We start from the raw sequence: 15,230 nt of genomic DNA on the forward strand, positions 1-15,230 counted from the left end.
TAATCCCCTTGCAGGAAGCTGGAGCAGGTGCACCGTAGCTTCATGGATGAAAAGGATCGGATCATCACGGCCATCTACAATGACACGCGGGCCCGGGCCAGGTCTGTCCCTGCTCTGTCCTGCCCTCTCTCCACCGTCCTGGCACCACCCTCCAGGGTCCCTGTCCCGACCACCCGGCTGCTCTCTCCTGCAGGGCCAACAGAGCCAGGCTCCAGCAGGAGTACCGGCAGAGGCAGCAGCTGCAGCCGCCACCTGGGCCTCCCCCAGGCCCGGGGATCGCGCCCCCGAGCACCAGCCCCTGAGGCGCATCCCTGGATGGGACCTCCTGGGCGTCCCCTCCCGGGACTCCCGACTCCCCGAAATGCGTGCAATAAAATGATTCTCAGAGCCCGTGTCCGCCTCCCTCCTTCAGGTCCAGCGCCCCCCGCCCGGGCCTCTCCGCCGGACGCGCCCCGCCCTCCGGGATCTGGCGGCAGCGACCCAGGAGCCCAGCCCCCTGGGCGGCGCGTCCCCTTTCCCCCGCTGCCGCGGGAGGGGGTGTGTGGAGGGGGCGGGCCCCGGCGGCGGCCTCGCCCCCCCTCCCCCGCCCCGCGGCCGGGTGGGGAGCGCGTGTCTGGGTCACATGAGCCGCCCGCCCGCCAGCCCGGGCCCGGCCCCCCACCGCCCCCGCCGTCCCCGCCGTCCCCGCCGCCGCCGCCCGCCGCCGCCAGCGGCCGCCCGCCCGCCCGGCTCCTCCGGCCGCCGCCGCTGCGCTGCGCTGCGCTGCCTGCGCCCAGGGCTCGGGAGGGGGCCGCGGAGGAGCCGCCCCCCGCGCCCGGCCCCCGCCCGCCGCGCCCGGGCCCGCGCCATGGGGCTCTGGCTGCCGCCGCCCCCCGCGCCGCCCGGCTAGGGCGATGCGGGCGCCCCCGGCGCGCGGCCCCCGCGGGCACCATGAGCCCCCTGCTCCGCCGGCTGCTGCTCGCCGCGCTGCTGCAGCTGGCCCCCGCCCAGGTACGTGCGTCCCCGCCCGCCCGCCAGCCGTGCCCTCTCTCAAGGTTGGCGGAAGTGGGGAGGCGCGGGGCCGCCGCGGCCGGGGGACCCGTGGGGTCTGGCCGCGCGCTGGGGCGTCGCGGGGACCTGGCCCGGGCATCCCACGGGAGGTGTCCTTCTCCGCCGGCCGCCAGCCCAGCCCCAGGGCCACTCCCCCGCCCCACCCCGTCCCCTGGGCGCAGCCGGGGGCGGGGCCGCGTTGGTGCCCGCAGGACCTGGTTTGGCTCCCACTGTGCCCCCTGCCGATTGCGGCCCCCTCCAGGGTGGGAGAGTGATGCCACCCGCAGAGCGCGCCTGGCCGATCGGTGCTAGGGCAGGTCCCAGGTGGCCAGGAGAGGACAAGTAAAGCTGGAGCGGCCTCAGGAACACAGCAGTCTGGAAAAATGTCAGAGAGGAGGTGAAGCGTCCTGACCCAAGGGCAGCGCCCCAGGGACAGCGACTGGGACAGCCCCTTCCTGGGATGCACCTTGGGTCCAGGTCTCTTCTCTCCCACAGGCCCCAGTCTCTCAGCCTGATGCCGCTGGCCACCAGAAGAAAGGTAATAGCAACAAGAACTCTGCACTAGCCAGCACTGAGAGCGCCGGTCCCTGCCCTGATCCCAGGCTCCTGTGTCCTTCCACTGTGTAATCGCAGCTGCTCTGTAAGATGCAAGCTCTGATCCTGCCCATTTCACAGCAGAGGACATGGAGGCAGTGGGGTTCCTGGGTTCTGGATGAACAGGGCAGCGGAGGACAGATTGGGAGGGCAGAGGGGGCGGGTGGAGGGGGCTGTGACAGGGGAACTAGGGAGAGCAGCTGCCAGGCCCAGGGTAGGGGAATGAGGGAGCAGCTGCAGGAAGCCCAGTGGGACTTACCCCTCACACATCTGCCCCCAGTGATGTCATGGATAGATGTGTATGCTCGTGCCACCTGCCAGCCGCGGGAGGTGGTGGTGCCCCTGACTGTGGAGCTCATGGGCACTGTGGCCAAGCAACTGGTGCCCAGCTGCGTGACTGTGCAGCGCTGCGGCGGCTGCTGCCCTGACGACGGCCTGGAGTGCGTGCCCACCGGGCAGCACCAAGTCCGGATGCAGGTACTGGGGCATGCCCAGCTGGCGTGGATGCTGGCGCCGCTCTGAGGGCTGAGGGGTGGCAGCCGGAGTCCTGGCTGGTGGGCAGGCTCCTCCCCCTCCAGCCCACAGAGCATCCTTTCCTCTCTCTCTGTCATTGTCTCTCTCACTGTCTCTTTCTCTGTTGTCCCGAGCACAGATCCTCATGATCCGGTACCCGAGCAGCCAGCTGGGGGAGATGTCTCTGGAAGAACACAGCCAATGTGAATGCAGGTGCCAGCCAGGCCCCACTTCTGAGCTCACAGAGACCAGGCTCAGGGGGTTTTGGGCATGGTGGACCCTCAGTGGGGACCAGGTCTCCGAGAGTAGAGCCGGGAGAGGCCTGGAATCTGGGTCAAGAGAGTAGGTGCTTGGCTTTCCTGATTGTCCTTGTTGTCTTTGTCTCTTACTTTTCAGACCAAAAAAAAAAGAGAGTGCTGTGAAGCCGGACAGGTGAGTCTCTTGGGCTCCTGCTGAGGTGGGTTGGAGCCCAGGCCCAGCACCCAGCATGTAAGGTGTGGGTGGCGCAGGGGTGTGTCAGCAGCTGTGTCCCACCCTTCCCCTCCCACTGATGTCCTTCTCTCCCCTTCCTCTGCTGTGTGCTCGGACCCGACCCCAGCTCTCGGGAACATTCTTCCTTCCCGCCCCAGACATGTTGCTTCTCCTCCTAGGGCTTCCACTCCCCACCACCGTCCCCAGCCCCGCTCTGTTCCGGGCTGGGACTCTGCCCCCGGAGCACCCTCCCCAGCTGACATCACCCATCCCACTCCAGTCCCAGGCCCCTCTGCCCACGCTGCACCCAGCGCCGCCAGCGCCCTGACCCCCGGACCTGTCACTGCCGCTGCCGACGCCGCAGCTTCCTCCGTTGCCAAGGGCGGGGCTTAGAGCTCAACCCAGACACCTGCAGGTGAGGAGCTGGGGGAGAGTGAGTTGGTTAGGGAAGGCGTCAGGGCCCTGTCCTGGAGCAGGTCCAGGGCGATCCCACCAGTGGGAGAAGAGCCAGCGAGGGGGGAGCTGTTGAATGTGTTGAACAAATATTTACCAAGCATCTGCTGGCACTGGGATCAGCGCAGACAAGGCTCCCGTGCTGAGGCGGGAGTCAGACACGAGGACATGCGATGGCAGCAGAGGGTGGCAAGGGCTGTGGTAAGGGGCACCTGACAGCATCTTTGAGAGGCCAGAGATGTCCTGGAGGAGGTGACATTGGCCTGGAATAGAAATGAGAGAGGCAGCTTGCCAATTTGCAAAGCTCTGGGCCTTCCCAGAAGCCCCTGTGATAGACATTTGTCCCACCTTATGGGCTCGGAGAGGCCAGGGGACATAGTGGAACCTTGTCCGCCCTTGTCTGAGGTGCTTGTCACCACCCCGCCCTTCCACAGTGAGGCCATGGGGTGGCATCATGTGGGCCGGCCGGTTGGGGCCTCCCAGGAGTGTAAGGAGAGTGGGGTTTCCAGAAGCTAGCAAGGGCGGGGGGAGTCTAGAGGAGCTGGACAGAGCTCCGTCAGCATGAACAGACCCCTCTCCTCTCCTCCGCAGGTGCCGGAAGCTGCGAAGGTGACACATCGCTTTTCAGACTCAGCGGGGCCACTTGCCTCACAGGCCACACCCCAGAGGAGGACAAGAGGGCAGCCTGGTGTGACCGGCCCAGCCCACAAGACCTCAGCCTGGGCGGAAGCTGCTCCAGGCCCTGGGCTTCTCGAAGGGCTTTCCACTTGTCCCTATTTCTCCAAGGCTGCCACCCAACAGGGTGGACAGAGTGGGACGAGGAGACTTGGAGGCAGCAAGAGCGCTCACGTTCCCACTCGGGAGAGAATGGGGTCCCATCTCCGTTTTTAACCACCCTGTGCAAGTGAGCATCTTACAACTGGGTCTGCCCTCCCCTCGCTAAGAAGACCCCGATCCTCTGCACATCAAGGGAGTTGGGCTCTGGGACAAGAACTGTGACCCCCAACCCTGATAAAAGAGATGGAAGGAGCTGTCCCTGCCTGTGTCACTGTTTGTCACTGTCCAGGCTGGCTGGTTTGGACACCAATGTCTGCATCCCACTGCCTCCCAGACCCGGAGCTTGTCTGTCTTACTGATGGAGGAAATGAGGCCTGAGGCCACACACCAGGTCACAGCCAGAATCGTGCGTTCTTCATTCATGCTCTTCTTGCCAGGCCCCAGGGAGTCCCCGCCCCCTGCTATCACAAGGGTTCCTTTTGGAAGGAGACGGCCCCTTATGGCCAGTGAGCTTGAGGTGGGAGCTGGATCTGCTGAATGACCTTGGTTGTCACTGCCCCTCTCTCTGGGCCTCAGTTTCTCCCTGTGCACACGCGGGGAATGGATGATTGCTGTGGTCAGGGCCCTTGGGCTCCAGGGAAGTTTGAGTCTGTCTTCACATGACAGAAAAGAACACCCACCCTCCCTGCCCCCTGTAGCTTAACTCTAAAGTCACGGCTGCCCTGTCCCCACCTCATGCCCACCGCCCTGAAAGGGAAGGGCCGTGGCTGGCGGGTGTGGTTTGGGAGACAGCTCCCGCCGCCCCCAGCTTTTTCTCCATCTTCACCTTCCTGGTGTTGCCCTGCTGAGGCAGGACCTTCAGGGCAGAGGTCAACCCAAAGCGGCTACGCTAAGGGAGGCCTTCTCAGCTTGGAGAGTGTGGTCATGATCTTGTTGGGCCCCAGGCAGGAGTGGGGTTAAGCCAGAAGGGGCAATCTCTGACAGCGATGGCTATTTCCAGATCATCTCTCAGCCACGCTGTCAGTGAAAATGCCGCCGCCCAATCAGAGGGAGACAGGTGAGGGCCAGGGGGCCTGGCGCGCCCGCTTAGCCCTCATAGGCACCCCTCGCGGAGACCTCAGCCCGAGGTGGGCGCTGTGATGGTGTTCCTTTCTCAGTGGAGGAAACAGGCTCAGAAAGGCTGATGGCCCTGGGGGTTGACCTCAAGCCGGCCGTCTTCCCAACACTCAGATTTAGCTGCCTCCCAGCTGCGGGTTCATTACTCCGATGGACAGATGTTTATGGGCACTGCCGGGTGCGCGGGCGTCTGAACATCAGTCTGGTCGGGGAACAGGCCCGGCCCGACCGCTCCAGTCGTGACTCGGTGGTCAGCGCGGCGGCTCGGGCGGGCACGGATGCTGGGGGAGAGAAAGCGGGGAGAGCGTTCGCATGGGCCAGGGCCTGATGCGCATCATCCCCTCATCCCACGGGGGCCCTGCGTTACAGGGACGCCAAATGCCACCAGGCCAAGGAACGGGCTCAAGGTCACATAGCCAGTCAATGAGAGGCACCCCCCAAATTCCAGCCCAGGTCTCACTCTGAAGCCCGGGCTCTTTCCACAGCATCTAACTGGGGATGTGGATCCTGAAGCGGCTCAGGGGCAAACAGGAGGGCAGTGGGAGAGGAGGGGGGCGACGGAAAATGGCGTCTCGAGACCCCCTCTGGGAACTCGCGCCCTCCTGACCTTAAAGTCACGTCGACCGGAAGTGCCTTCGGCCCTTTCGGAAGTCACTTTCACCTAACTTCACGGACTACCGCGCCACCGGAAGGGACGCGTAGGTCACGTGGCGGCGTGGGAGGCGGAGCCAGCAAAGGAGCCGCCCCGGCGGGCGTGTGGCAGCGGGTTTCGCACGGTCCAATGAGGGCGGGCGGCGTGGCCCGGCCTGGTGGCGACGATGACGCGCCTGCGCAGAGGCGGCGGCGCGGCTGGGGTTGACTCCGGGGGCGCGGCGAGGAGGTGAGCGGGGGCCACAGCCCGGGCTGGGGGGAGCCGGGGTGCAAGGGGGCAGGCTGGATCAGGCCGGGCAGGAGCGGGCCGGGGCTCCGGGTGTCAACGAGGGATAGGTTACGAGGAAATTGGGGGTTGGGGTCGGAGCTGTCTGGGGATGCCGCAGGGGGAGGGTTCTCACTCCGCACGGGGCGGGGCCCCGGGACTCGGGGCGGGACGTGGAACGGAGGCGGGTGGGCCCTCTGAGCTGGTGCCAGTGGAAGGCGGAGCTCCGGGGCTGGGGGCGGGGCTAGGGCCGGTGGGGGGCGGGGCCTGGCCCTTGGAGGAGGAGCTGGAACAGGAGGAAGGCGGAGCCCCGGGTTTGGAGACCGAGGGGGACGGAGCCCAGACGCTGGGGGCGGGGCTTCAGCCGGTGAGTGGCGTGGCTACGGTTCAGGAAAGGGGGTCTAGTTCTGTCGAGGGCGGGGCTCCAGGGCAGGGGGCGGAATCACGCCCCCTAAAAGGCGGGGCCAAGGAGCCCAGTGAAGGGGTAGGTCCAGGTAATGGCCCTGGACGTCCACGCGGGGGCGGTCTCCGTGGTGGCCGGGCCTGGGGCCGCGGTAGGCCGAGAACTCCCCCGGGAGAGGTGGTGTGGGTGGAGCGGGCTCGGCGATCACCCGACGCGGGGCCAGTCTGGGTGCCCCGCAGACCCCCGAGGGCTCAGAGCTGGGGCGGCGCCCCGGGCGGAGGCTCAGGGCCGGCCTGGGGGGTACCCCCGGAGGACCGGGGCTCCCCTGAGCCGTCTAGCGGCGATGTGTGGGTGCCTCGGAGCCGGCCCCCTGCAGCGGCCGCAGAGGTGTGGGTGTGCTGGGCGGGGGGCAACTGGGTGTGGCGTGAGTGGGGTCGCCCAGTCGGGGCAACTGCTGTGCAGTCAGATAGGGTCTGGACTTTGCGTAAAGGGACGGGTGGGAATTGAAGAGCGGAATTGGGGACCGGGAGGGAAGGAAGGGCTGGGGGTGAGCCAAGGGGCGGGGCCCTGGCTGCTGTGGCCTCCCCTGACCCCCTCCCCCCGCTGCTGGGGTCCTCGGGCAAGCCCCCTTCTCACTGGACTGGTAAGTGTGGCCGGGGAGTCCCGGGGAGGGGGCGGTGACCCGGGACAAGGGGATCCCCAGGGGCAGGCAAGACATGTTGGGGGTGGAATCTTCCTGGTACCTGCCAGTATTCCATGCCTTCCCCGCCCTCTCCCCCCGTCGGTTGGTCGGTCGGGGTCTGTCCCCGCAGAGACATGAGGCTGAGCTGGGTCCTGACAGTACTGTCCATCTGCCTGAGCGCCCTGGCCACGGCCGCAGGGGCCGAGGGCAAACGGAAGCTGCAGATCGGAGTGAAGAAGCGGGTAGACCACTGTCCTATCAAATCGCGCAAGGGGGACGTGCTGCACATGCACTACACGGTGGGTGCGGGGGCGGAGCTTTGGGGGTGGGTGGGTCTTCTGGAGACCAGGGAGGACTTGGGAGCCAGGTTCCTCTGCCAACAAGGTGGGTGACCTTGGGCAAGTTCCCTGTCCCTTCTACACCAGTTTCCATGGTTTTACTTGCTTTTCCCTGTCTACTCGCTAGAGTGGCATCAGCAAGCAGTGACAATGTACTGTGAGCCACCCAAGGCTCTGTCCCCTTCTAGGACTATGGCTGCCAGTGCTATGGGGGGCCAGCTTGATGGAAAGAGCAGCTGGGGTAGGGGGAGTCCCAGGGAGGCCCCTCTTCCTCACTGGCCTTCCCACGATCCCACAGGGAAAGCTGGAAGATGGGACGGAGTTTGACAGCAGCCTGCCCCAGAACCAGCCCTTTGTGTTCTCCCTGGGCACGGGCCAGGTCATCAAGGGCTGGGACCAGGGGCTGCTGGGGTGAGTCGGGGGGCCATGGCTGTGGGCCAGGAGATGAACTGTGGGGGGCACACACCAGGTTTAAGGTGGGAGGCAGGGAGCCTGGTGCTGCCATGTGCTGAACACGTGTTGTCCTGCAGGATGTGTGAGGGGGAAAAGCGGAAGCTGGTGATCCCGTCAGAGCTGGGTAAGAGGCCCTTCCTGAGTGGGGATGGGGGAGTTCCGGGTTCAGGGTGTGTGTCTGGGGAAGGGTGAAGGTTAATTCAGCCTCCGCATTGGTCTGCACCCCATCCATTCATTACACTACATGCCTCTTCCAAGTCTGACTATGTCCAGCATGGGGGATGGGGCAAGACCCTTGGGGCACCCGCTCTGGTGCCCACCCTCTGCCCTCTCCCAGGCCTTTCACAGCCCCCTCCCATCTCCATTACACCATCTCCATTTCTGGCCTTGCTGAGCTGGGCAGAGGCCTGGCTTCAGCCCGGATGTCTGCGGAACGCCTCTTGGCCTGGCCACAGCTCACTTTGTTTCTCTCTGCATCTTTGACAGGGTACGGAGAGCGGGGAGCTCCCCCCAAGATTCCAGGTAATACTTCTTCCCACCTCCCGTCTCCCGTGCCCATCCCGTCTCCCGGTGGCCCTGGTTCTCAGCCTGACCCCACTTCTCCCCTGCAGGTGGTGCAACCCTGGTGTTTGAAGTGGAGCTCCTCAAAATCGAGCGACGTTCAGAACTGTAGCCACACTGGGGAGGGGCAGCGGCGAGGCCCCCGTCAGGGACCAGACTGTTTAAAAAAACAAAAAAAAACTTAAAGCCCATCAAGTGAGCCTGTGTTTTGTGTGTGGGCCCTGAGAGACTTAGAAGCCACAGCTCCCGCCTCAGCACCGCCCCCATCCCCTCCTTTCCTGGCTGCAGAGCCTTGGGGTCGAGGCTCAGTGTCCTGGGGATCACCATGGCCAGGCCCTGGGTGGCATGGTGGCCTTGCCCGGGGGGGAAAGGAGTGTTCCTGCCCACCAGCAGCAATACCATTCCCCTCCAGCTCCCCAGCCGCTTCCAGCTCTTGGTCTGGGAGTAGCACTGGGCTATCGCCATGGCTACGTGGCCCTCAGGAAGGCTTGTGGTCACCTGGGGAGAGGCTGAGCTGGCAGTAGCTGTGGAGCAGTGTGTCCCCCCTCAAAGAGACCAGCCGAGCCTGTGAGCTGCACCAAAGGCATATCCTAGCTTTATTAAAGGGCCCGCGCTGCAGAGTCAATATAAAAACACAAAAAGTCCCATCAGTTTAATAACAATAAAAAACCCCAAAAATGGAAAACTGAGGGGGCAGGGAAGAGGCCCCTGGGCCAGGGGCACGGGGAGCCCTGCTCATGGCACCAGGCCTGGCCACGGGGCTCCCCGGTATTGCTGTTGCTATGAGGTCGAGGGGCAGCGATTGTCCTGTGGGAGCCACCGTTCCGCTGGGTCAGGGACCCTTACTTCTTCTGGGGTGTGCTCAGCTTCTGCATGCCCCGGATCTTGTCCAGCAGGCCAGAGATGAAGGCCTGGAGAGGAGGAAGGACATTAGGGAGACCAGACCCCAAGAAGACGGGAGCCCAGGCTGTCCTGTCAGCCCGCCCTGGGGGAAACCACTCACTCACCTCAGTGGGTTTGTAACAGTCAACCAGCAGCTCCTAGTGGGGGAATACGTATAACTGGTGAGTTCTCAGGAACAGGCCGAGAGTTTACCTGTACCCACTTCCACGGCACTGGGGCCACCCCGCGGCCCAGGGGAGCCACAGCCACTCAACAGCTAGCCGAGTACCATCAGCCCCATTCGACAGGTGGAAGCTGAGACCCAAGAAGACCTGGCTCCAGAGCCTTGCTTCCCCAAGGGGTACAGCCTCCAGGCAGCCCCCTACTCCCTGCTCCCTGACCTGGCCGCGCTGCCCCCCAGCCCCTCTCTCACCTTGACCCTGGCAGCCCGGGTATCGTCACTCTCCATGTCCAGGAGCTCGTCCACGTCGATCTCCAGCTCGGGGATCTCCTCTTCCTGGGGGGAGGGGGGAGGGTCTGAGAGGGGCTCTCCGGCCGGGGCCCCTGCCCTGCTACAGGGCGAGCCAGCCCTCTTTGCCCAGCAGACAGCAGCAGCTACTCCGAGGAGGAAAACAGCTCAGGCCCGTGCCAAGGCAAACTGCCCGATGCGGGGGGAGCTTCCTGTCCCTGCCAGTGGGCACCCTGGATGCCAGATGAGGCCAGACAGCTAGGGCTGGGGACCCTGGGCTGGGAGCCCTGCAGACGTGTCTCCCCAACTTCCGGGCCCCCCATCTCAACCAGAGCACAGGTGGGGCCAGCTGTCCCAGCTCATCACAGCCCCTTCCCTTCCCCCAAACACCTGTCACAGCTCCCCGGGAGTGAGGAGGAAGTGAAGGGTGAGGGGTCAGTGGGAAGGACCCAGGCCTGGTAAAGGGGGAACAAAGAGCCCACGCTTTGCTGAGGGAGGGGGTGCTTGCCACCCCTCCCCCCCAGGAAGCATCCATGGGTCTGGAGCCAGCGCATTCCACGGCTAGGCTAGGGTAGGCAGTGCGGGGCAAGCCCACTCCTCCGCCCTACCCCCCGGGGCCTGAGTCACCATTTGAGCAAGGAAGGAGTCATGGGGTGGAGAACCAGAACCCAGCGAGCGGGCTAGCCTGCCCCACGTCGGCCAAGATGGAGTTCCAGGCTAGCCCATTAGAATAACCCAGACCCTTTACAGTCCCCCCAACCAACCAGGGTAGCGCCTTTTAACCACTCTATGCTAGCAGGCACTAGGTAGACCTCTTTCCACGGCCAGCCCAGGCTAGCCCCATGCCTCCTGCCCAAGGCCGGGCAATCCTTTGAGGCTTCTAGAGGACCCCAAGCTTGACCAGGGTAGCGGCAGGAGGAAGGCAGAGTCCGAGACAGCGTAGAAGAGAGGAGTGACTTAGGTCAGACAAGAAAGAGCACACATTGGGGGCGGGGAGTACAGAGAGGAGGGGAGGGCGCGGAAGCGGAGCGCCCATTGACTCGGGTGACAGGCGAGTTCAAGGTGGGGTTCCCAGGCGGCCCGACGCGGGACCGATTTTAGGGTGTTGGCGCAGGGAGGGGACACACACCTGGCAGTCGTAGAGGCGAGTGAGCTGCTCCAGGATCCACTCCTCCAGGTTGAGGCGCTTCCGTAGCTCCTTGCGGTCGTACTTGACCGTGACCTTCCCTTGGCGCCTCACTGGGCCCTCGTCGTCCGCGCCGCCCGGGCCCTCGCCTGCAGCCCCAGGGGGGCTCTGAAAGTAGACGCGGGGCCCGGGGCCGCCACCGCCCGGCCGGGGGGCCGGGGCCGCCAACGCCGCGCCCCCCGCGGGGCCGCTGTCCGCCATGGCGGCCGCCGGGGCCACGTGCGCGCGTCGGGCCCCTCCCTGCGCCGCCGCCTCCCGGACGCCCGCCGGCTGGCTCCGGGCCGCTGGCTCGGGTTAGCTCGTGGGCTCGGGTCCGCGCGGCTCCGCGGCGAGGGCGGCGGCGGGGGCGCCCGGGGGCAGCTGCAGCATGCGGAGCCCCCGGGCCTGGCCTGGCCGCGCCCCGCCCCCTCCCCGCCGATCCGCCCGCCCTTTGTCCCCCGCGGCCGCCGCCCGAGCCGCCGCCGCCGAAGCCGCTTTCTCTGTCTCGCTCGCTGCCCCCGCCCCCCGACCACACCCCCTTAAAGGGCCAGTCCCGCCGCAAAACCCTCACCCCTACCCCGCCCCCGCGCGGGGGCTAGGGGAGGGTCTAGGCGTCAGGGGTTTTGCCCTGGATGTCCGCTATCCTTTTTAACCTTCCTGCCCCAAACCCAGGCGCTCTAAGCGCCCAGTACCAGTATTTGCTCTCCCGTCGGGACCCTAGTGTTCTGTCCTCATTGAAGCAAAAACAGGGGCCGTCTGGGAATGGAGGAGAGTGGGCACTGCGACGGAGTGGGACGGAGGTCCGGGGAGGAAACGTAGGAGCCCCCGATGTCTGTCTGGGTCCTCTGGCCCTTGGCCAGCTGGGGGCGAGCCGGCTTCTCCGTGCGGACCGACACGTGGACTGGGCTCCCAGGAGTGGAGGAGTGGAGAAGGTGGGCAGGAGCTGCCCAGGTCCCCGGACGCCCTACCAGGCAGGGTCCCGCGCCCCCCCACGGTGGAAGCCCGGATTGCGGGCGAGCAGAGCCACCCTGGTGGCCTGAAGGGCCAGACCCCAGGCAGCCACCGCCCACCGGCCAAGATGGCGGCGGGGAACGGGATTATGGGAAATGTAGTTCGCTGGGTCCGGTCCCGCATGGCCGCCCCTCCCCCGCAGCGGAGCCCCGGCAGGGGAGCGCAGAACTTGTTTGGGGCGCCCTCCTCGACAGGGCGCCGCCCTCTGCACCCCGCAACCTCTGTGTGTACAAATGAGGAAACTCGAGCGTAAAGAGCTAGGAAGTGGGGGAGCCGGAACTCATGATGATAAAGATAATAATAAGAGCTGACCCATAATAAGCGTTTCTCGAGTAGGTTCCAGCGTGACGGCACCGCGCTCGCTCTCCTGCACATCCTCGCCCTGCGCCTCCTTCCGTGCTGCAGATCTCACAGGCGCCTTACCTGGGCCACCTCTCTGGAGCAGACCGCGTATCTCATTCCCGCACCCACCCCGTGTGATTTCTGTCTCTTTCAGCAGTCTCTCCCATTCGCTTGTTCATTGTCTCCCACTTCTAGACTCCGCGCTCCCCGGAGCCCAGACCTGTCCGGCCCTTCTGTGGTGCTGATGCCCAGGGCTGAGGCAGCCTGCTCGGCCTCAAACCCACGAATATCGGGCAAATTACCTGATTCTTCTTGAACTCTAAGCACCGACGTCAGACTCATAGGAGGTGCACCATAACTATTGGTCCCACGAATGACTAAAAGGAGGAATGAATTTCCTGGAAGGTTATGATGAAGATGAGAGAGGAAAATGCATGGGACGTTCAATGACTGCACCGCAGGGGTTAATGAAGCCGCCACACAGCTGGACTGGACGGAGATGGAGCTCAGCTAGCGAACCCAGGCTGTGTGCTCAAACCCCCTGACTCCAAGTCTCCATTCATCCCCTCTGCCTCCCCTTAGATACCGCCCCAAAAGGCTGGGATGCTTTTGCAGATGGCAGGCTCACCGCCTGCGGTCCCAAGCAGAGTCTCAGGGTCTGAGAGGCAGTAAGTGTTTCTGTCTCAACCCGCCACAGACACCCTCTCTCTGGGGGGCATAGAAGCCCTATGCAGTAGGTGGTTTCAGAGAGGTGTTGAGACTGGCCCAGGGTCACACAGCTGGTGCAGGAGCCAAACTCGAACTTAAGACTTTAGGCTTACCTTGTAGTTGAGGTGAGGAGACAACAAGAAGGCAGAGGCTGGGAATGGTGTGTGTGTGTGCAGGGTGGGTGAGGTGCGCTTCTCACTGAGGGGCTGAGTGGTGGGGGCTCCGTCCAGGGCAGGCAGATGTGGCTGACACCTCTTCCCTCCCCAGCTCCCCTTCTGGCCTTAGCCTCCCTTCAGCCAGCCTGGGGGGCCAGGAAAGGGCTGACCCTTGCTCTTACAGATTAGGCAGGACCCACCCTTTCCCCTGGGAGCCCCGTTCCCAGCCTGGCCTCTGGCTCTGAGCCTGGCCTGATGGGAAGAGCAATTTACCCAAGTCCGAATTCTGCACCACACCCCACCTCACCTCACAAGGCCGTCCGCTTTCTGAGCCCCAGCAGCGAATCGGGCCTTAGGGGTGCTCAAGGTCAAGAGGGGGGTACACTGTAGCTTGCTGTGGGAGTGGGGCCTACAGGCCACCAAGACCTGGGTGCCAGCCCCAGCTCTGCCCCCCCTCCTCCTCTCAGGGCTGGTGTGAAGGTCTCCTGTTGTGTCCAAATTTCAGGGTACCCCCTGGGGGTTCTCTGGGCAGGGCAGGGAGGAGCTGGGGATGCGCTTCCTGACTCTCCCTCCCTCCACCTCCTAGGCCACCCCCAGGGCGCGCCCAGCTTCCTGGGGCCGACTCCCCAGTCCACTAGTCCCTTCCCATGGGCACTCGCCCTGAGAACGGTTAGCACAGATGGCCATGATGGCCTGCGGCCTTCTTGGAGGCTGGGCTGCCCTGCATAGAAGCCTGGAGTGGAAGAACTGGGTTCGAATCCTGGCTCCGCCCAGCAGGCTGAGCGGCCCAGGGAGGGCAAGTCACTTACCTGCCCTGAGCCTCTTCAAGGGGGCTGATTTGACAGACCTCCGGTGGTTGGGGGCCCAGAGCTCCGTGCTCTGGGGCCCACATCCCAGCCCTTGCTCTCCTGTCTGAAGCCTCCTGGGACTGGAGCGGGCGGGTGGCTGCTGCTGCTGCTGCTGCTTCTCATCCTTCCAGCCTCAGGCTGTGCCTCCCCGGCCCCACCCCTCCTGGGGTCCTGGCCCCCCTCCACAAGGCCCCCCTCCACTAGAGCGCAGCTCAGGCTGTTTTCAGCGCCTCCTTGAAGCAGAGGCCCTGAGGAGGGTCCCGTGGGCTGCGACCGCTCCCTTAATAGAGGGTAGAGGCCGGAAAGGCTGCCTTCCTTCCACCATTACTGCTTGCCGAGAAACCCTATCACCATTACCAAGGCTGGAACAAGGAAGGAGCCCCTCTAATGGGGGCTGCCCTGGCCTCAGGGGACATGGTGGGGAGGGAGGCTCAGGCCCGGGAAACAGACTCTCATGCTGTCTTCCAAGGAGAAAAAGCCCTGCCCAAGGCTGAGGGCCCCCAGCTCGGACCCCTCCGCTCAGGCCCTGGATCCCAGCTGCACTAGCCCTCGCCCTGGCCCGCAGGCCCCCTGCCCCAGGGCTAATCTGTGCCCTCTCCTCCTTCCTTTCTGATGCCCCCACAGCCCGTTCGCCATCCTGAGATGTCCAGCTGCCTGCAGCCAGGGGTCATCTTGTACCCGTTTGTTTATTTCATCCTCCAACAACCTACAGCTTCAGGACGAGGTGACCGTGGCACTGAGAGGCTAGGTCTGCCGGTAGACTTGAACCCAGGCCCGTGGGAGCAGAGGCCAGTCTCCACCGTGCGTGGCTCTGCCCAGTGAGACCTCCAGTGAGGTCCCTGGGTCTCTCTGGGATGGCTCTGCTGCTCTGGCGAGGGAGCAGGAGGATCAGAAGTCCTGTCGCCCTTTCTTTGTCTCCTGAAGGGCAAGGAGTGGTGGCAGGATGTGAACCGGCCTTCAAGTCAGAGGGCTGAGATCCTCCTACAAAGCTGTGTGGCCTTGGGAAAGTCCCTTCCCCACTCTGGGCCTCGAGTGGAGATAATAATCACCCCCCACAGGGCCTCAGCCCAAGAAGAGGAGATTCGTTAGGTTACAGTTGGCGTCCAACATGGTGGGGATTTTGAGGATGGCCGTGCCAGACAGGGCTCCCCTCCGGGGCCTGAGAGCCCGGGGCAAAGGAGCCCGCTCCTCCTTTACCGACCCCTCCTCCCCTAGAACCAGCTCCGTCTCTTTCTGGGTTTCTAGGTGACTTGGCTGGCCCCTCTGGATGAGTTCTACTTTAAACCTGCTGCTGCTACTGCCTCTGTATTGGGGGGGGCTCCCACAGGGGCCCGCAGGCAGGAG

At 64.7% G+C, this 15,230-nt stretch overlaps 4 protein-coding genes and 3 long non-coding RNA genes across 24 annotated transcripts in view; 3 read left to right on the forward strand and 4 right to left on the reverse strand.

The window, feature by feature from the left end:
• The window catches only part of DNAJC4 (DnaJ heat shock protein family (Hsp40) member C4), a 3,184-nt gene extending 2,797 nt beyond the window's left edge, over positions 1–387 (forward strand). For all 6 annotated transcript variants that reach the window (XM_070565399.1, XM_070565398.1, XM_070565400.1 and 3 more), the window contains 2 exons: positions 15–101; positions 194–387. In XM_070565399.1, coding sequence (XP_070421500.1) covers positions 15–101; positions 194–302 — 196 coding nt within the window. In that variant the 3' untranslated portion in view covers positions 303–387. The remainder of the gene's footprint in view (positions 1–14; positions 102–193) is intronic.
• The window catches only part of LOC139074500 (uncharacterized), a 6,818-nt gene extending 4,498 nt beyond the window's left edge, over positions 1–2,320 (reverse strand). Inside the window, exons 1-3 of one of the 2 annotated variants that reach the window (XR_011524144.1) lie at positions 1,883–2,320; positions 1,496–1,737; positions 1,245–1,404 (exon numbers count right to left, since the gene is read on the reverse strand). This is a non-coding gene — a long non-coding RNA (uncharacterized lncRNA). The remainder of the gene's footprint in view (positions 1–1,244; positions 1,405–1,495; positions 1,738–1,882) is intronic. The other variant, XR_011524145.1, reaches the window with a different exon arrangement.
• Positions 680–4,089, forward strand: VEGFB (vascular endothelial growth factor B). Of its 4 annotated transcripts, none has more exons than XM_070565393.1 (7): positions 680–990; positions 1,507–1,567; positions 1,904–2,100; positions 2,276–2,349; positions 2,533–2,568; positions 2,888–3,022; positions 3,652–4,089. In XM_070565393.1, exons 1-7 carry the CDS (start codon positions 931–933, stop codon positions 3,671–3,673), a joined length of 585 nt encoding a protein of 194 aa, XP_070421494.1. In that variant the 5' UTR covers positions 680–930; the 3' UTR covers positions 3,674–4,089. The 4 variants fall into 4 exon arrangements, with proteins under 4 accessions (XP_070421494.1, XP_070421492.1, XP_070421495.1 ...); XM_070565391.1 differs by having other exon boundaries at positions 681–990; positions 2,787–3,022; XM_070565394.1 differs by having other exon boundaries at positions 682–990; positions 1,525–1,567.
• LOC139074499 (uncharacterized) lies at positions 3,158–5,673 on the reverse strand. 2 transcript variants are annotated; one of them, XR_011524143.1, is made up of 3 exons: positions 5,561–5,673; positions 5,039–5,234; positions 3,158–3,323 (listed from the first exon to the last, which is right to left on the reverse strand). It is a non-coding gene; the product is annotated as an uncharacterized lncRNA (long non-coding RNA). The 2 variants fall into 2 exon arrangements; XR_011524142.1 differs by having other exon boundaries at positions 4,954–5,234.
• Positions 5,646–8,497, forward strand: FKBP2 (FKBP prolyl isomerase 2). Of its 7 annotated transcripts, none has more exons than XM_070565404.1 (6): positions 5,646–5,833; positions 7,085–7,253; positions 7,591–7,703; positions 7,823–7,869; positions 8,232–8,267; positions 8,357–8,497. In XM_070565404.1, the coding sequence occupies exons 1-6, from the start codon at positions 5,772–5,774 to the stop codon at positions 8,416–8,418; spliced, it is 489 nt and encodes a 162-aa protein (XP_070421505.1). In that variant the 5' UTR covers positions 5,646–5,771; the 3' UTR covers positions 8,419–8,497. The 7 variants fall into 7 exon arrangements, with proteins under 7 accessions (XP_070421505.1, XP_070421508.1, XP_070421507.1 ...); XM_070565407.1 differs by lacking the exon at positions 5,646–5,833 and adding an exon at positions 5,859–6,236; XM_070565406.1 differs by lacking the exon at positions 5,646–5,833 and adding an exon at positions 6,218–6,915.
• A 377-nt stretch (positions 8,498–8,874) lies between these two features.
• Positions 8,875–11,227, reverse strand: PPP1R14B (protein phosphatase 1 regulatory inhibitor subunit 14B). The gene is given in 6 exon segments (XM_008509133.2): positions 8,875–9,217; positions 9,314–9,346; positions 9,622–9,705; positions 10,787–11,068; positions 11,070–11,176; positions 11,179–11,227. Coding segments are annotated over 6 exon segments (609 nt in total). The 5' UTR covers positions 11,213–11,227; the 3' UTR covers positions 8,875–9,148.
• A 906-nt stretch (positions 11,228–12,133) lies between these two features.
• LOC103542190 (uncharacterized) lies at positions 12,134–13,138 on the reverse strand. 2 transcript variants are annotated; one of them, XR_011524141.1, is made up of 3 exons: positions 12,997–13,138; positions 12,478–12,552; positions 12,134–12,269 (listed from the first exon to the last, which is right to left on the reverse strand). It is a non-coding gene; the product is annotated as an uncharacterized lncRNA (long non-coding RNA). The 2 variants fall into 2 exon arrangements; XR_542654.2 differs by having other exon boundaries at positions 12,478–12,573; positions 12,997–13,135.
• Between the last annotated feature and the right edge of the window lie 2,092 nt (positions 13,139–15,230).

The sequence above is a fragment of the Equus przewalskii genome, chromosome 11, assembly GCF_037783145.1.
Source record: "Equus przewalskii isolate Varuska chromosome 11, EquPr2, whole genome shotgun sequence".
In the NCBI taxonomy this organism is placed as follows: domain Eukaryota; kingdom Metazoa; phylum Chordata; class Mammalia; order Perissodactyla; family Equidae; genus Equus; species Equus przewalskii.

Excerpts from the sequence above, each read along its gene's own strand:
- FKBP2 (XM_070565403.1), top strand. The coding sequence starts at position 6,367 with ATGGCCCTGGACGTCCACGCGGGGGCGGTCTCCGTGGTGGCCGGGCCT. Across the intron at positions 6,660-7,084 it reads CCCCTGCAGCGGCCGCAGAG|AGACATGAGGCTGAGCTGGG; the intron begins GTGTGGGTGTGC and ends CTGTCCCCGCAG. Across the intron at positions 7,870-8,231 it reads GGTGATCCCGTCAGAGCTGG|GGTACGGAGAGCGGGGAGCT; the intron begins GTAAGAGGCCCT and ends CATCTTTGACAG.
- VEGFB (XM_070565391.1), top strand. The coding sequence starts at position 931 with ATGAGCCCCCTGCTCCGCCGGCTGCTGCTCGCCGCGCTGCTGCAGCTG. Across the intron at positions 991-1,506 it reads TGCAGCTGGCCCCCGCCCAG|GTCTCTTCTCTCCCACAGGC; the intron begins GTACGTGCGTCC and ends CCTTGGGTCCAG. Across the intron at positions 2,350-2,532 it reads CACAGCCAATGTGAATGCAG|ACCAAAAAAAAAAGAGAGTG; the intron begins GTGCCAGCCAGG and ends CTTACTTTTCAG.